General features: G+C 37.0%; 1 protein-coding gene across 3 annotated transcripts in view; it reads left to right on the top strand.

Moving 5' to 3' along the window:
* LOC107558350 (serine/threonine-protein kinase D3) overlaps positions 1 to 2154 on the top strand; it is a 77648-nt gene extending 75494 nt beyond the window's left edge. For all 3 annotated transcript variants that reach the window (XM_016242007.1, XM_016242008.1, XM_016242006.1), the window contains exons 18-19: positions 441 to 526; positions 613 to 2154. In XM_016242007.1, the coding sequence (XP_016097493.1) occupies positions 441 to 526; positions 613 to 786 (260 nt within the window). In that variant the 3' untranslated portion in view covers positions 787 to 2154. The remainder of the gene's footprint in view (positions 1 to 440; positions 527 to 612) is intronic.
* Positions 2155 to 2381: the final 227 nt, after the last annotated feature.

Here is a 2381-nt window from a genome sequence, read left to right as displayed (position 1 = left end):
TATATATATATGTATATGTATATATACATAGTCTAAAGTTATATATATTAACTATAATCGAATCTATAGTACTATAATCGACTATATAGTAAACTATAGTCGAAAGATTGTGAAACTATTTGAAAAAATTCAGACTATTATTTCATATGTATAGGCCATATATTTCACTATATCTGTCAGCATATGCCAAGTATTGTTTACTTATTTTCTAATAATTTTCTTAAAGGAGTTATGAGAAAGCAAATATATGTACTGTCAGAGATGTACACATAAGGTACACTAGAAGTATAATCTCGTATTTTTCGGTTAAAACAAGTACACCAACAGTACATTTGAATAAAGTTTTTTGTAAGGGAACAGATTGCTCTTTTTGGAAATGTGGCCCAGATCATGTATTAACCAGTCTAACTATGTCCACAATCTCCAAATTAACTCTATAGCTACAGATCTGATCAACAACCTTCTCCAAGTCAAGATGAGGAAACGTTACAGTGTGGATAAGACCCTCAGTCATCCGTGGCTACAGGTAAGGAGCCTAGAAACCTGTAAAATGGCTTCTCAGAACGTTTTAGAGCTTTATACCTCAACTTGTTCATGTCTGCACTGTCCCAGGACTACCAGACGTGGCTCGATCTGCGAGAGTTTGAGACGCGCCGAAGGGAACGCTACATTACTCACGAGAGCGACGATGCACGCTGGGAAAAGTACGCTTACGAGCACAGCCTGGTGTATCCGAAGCACTTCATCATGGCTCCAAACCTCGATGATATGGACGAGGACCCCTAGTGGCCATAGGAGCCGAACTGAAAACAAGGTCAGTTGAAGGCAGTGACCTGTTAATGGTCTGTTGCTATGGAGATTGAAACACATCAGCAATCTGAAGCAGTCTTTGAGGGGAGCAGACTACTCTCTGGATGTCAACAAGAGTCATGGAAACTGCGGATCCACACTGCTAATGAAGATGAAGGCTGTTTTAGAGTGTGGAAATGTTCGCTGGGAGTGCATTCAGGAGTCTTAATGACTGTTCTTTTCCAAACGGTGCTGTTAAGTTTGTTTCTTACTTGCATTACAATAGAAACTCACGTTACAATAATATAAAGGTTAGTAACAGATGTGAATGAAGTAAAACAAAACATACTGGGGAGAGCGATGCAGTCGTTTATATTAGTGTTCACAGCCTTTCATTTTGAAAGCATCAAACTGGAACATGCGTTTTTTAATTCCTATTCTTCTATGATATTCTAATAACAAAAGGGTCGTTTTTTTTGTTTTTTGCACTAAACAATACAACCACTGCAGCTGGTACAATTAAGTGGATCATGTGAGGTAACAGCACACCATTCTTCAAGAATCCAGAAGATTGCGCTTGTGTCGTCAGATGAAAGAACTGCACTTAAACATGTTTGAACTCTGAATTGAATCTGCCAGACGGAATGGGAGATATTATCCTCAGCAGACCAAAGACATTCACGTCTATCGTGACTCTTGTTCTTACGTTGTTTTAGAGCTGTTGTCCTCAGAGCCATTGTTTATTTATTCCTCATACTGAGATTTTAAAATCGAATATCAGCTAAGCAGTGCAGAAAGATGTGTTGGTCAAAAGCCTACTGTGAGAAAGCTTTATGACTTATTAGCAAAGCTCTTTTTCATACAAAAAAATTAATGTATTGAAAATAACTGCTAACAACTTTTATTAGAAAAGATGATCAGTGTTAAATTTTTTTTATGTGGTATGTATTGTCCTGAAGAATGAACCATTCTATGAATCCCAGAACTGGAAAATCTGAAACATATATATATTTTTGGCAATGGACTTTTTGTTGTTGTAAATGCCACCTACAATATTAAAATTAAGCTGGATAAATTGGATTTCTGAATGTACAGTAGGTAGTACATTGTACCCACATCCCTCTACACACACACACACACACACTTGACATCTTTAGTTGGACACACAGACACCCCATTGAAAATGAACAGAGATCAGGGTAAAAGTAGTTTATTTTCATTGTCCATGAAATGAAAACTGTTATGTACACATTGATAGGAGAACAGGATTGAGGATTCCTCTAAATCATTACATCTTCATTACTATGTTGCCGCTGGATTGGCAAGTGTCAGTGTTCTGAATATACTGATTCAATAAAAACAATACATTCCATGTGTTTGGGGTGATTTTTCAAGGTGTTGGACTTTCCAAGGAGAAATTTGACCAAATTTTTGCAAGTCATGAAATAATCCCATAGACCTGTATACAGTATGAAGGACCTGGGCATGTCTGCACTAGAATATCATAAGGAGGTTTCACACATATAGCACTTTCCACAAAATTACTGGTACATTTCTATTTTACAGATCTTGTGTGAACAAGAGAAATTCGG

This window comes from Sinocyclocheilus grahami, unplaced genomic scaffold, assembly GCF_001515645.1.
Source record: "Sinocyclocheilus grahami isolate Dianchi unplaced genomic scaffold, SAMN03320097.WGS_v1.1 scaffold642.1, whole genome shotgun sequence".
Classification (NCBI taxonomy): Eukaryota; Metazoa; Chordata; class Actinopteri; order Cypriniformes; family Cyprinidae; genus Sinocyclocheilus; species Sinocyclocheilus grahami.
Note: the sequence above shows the minus strand (reverse complement) of the source record. Positions and strands in the feature narration are given on the sequence as shown.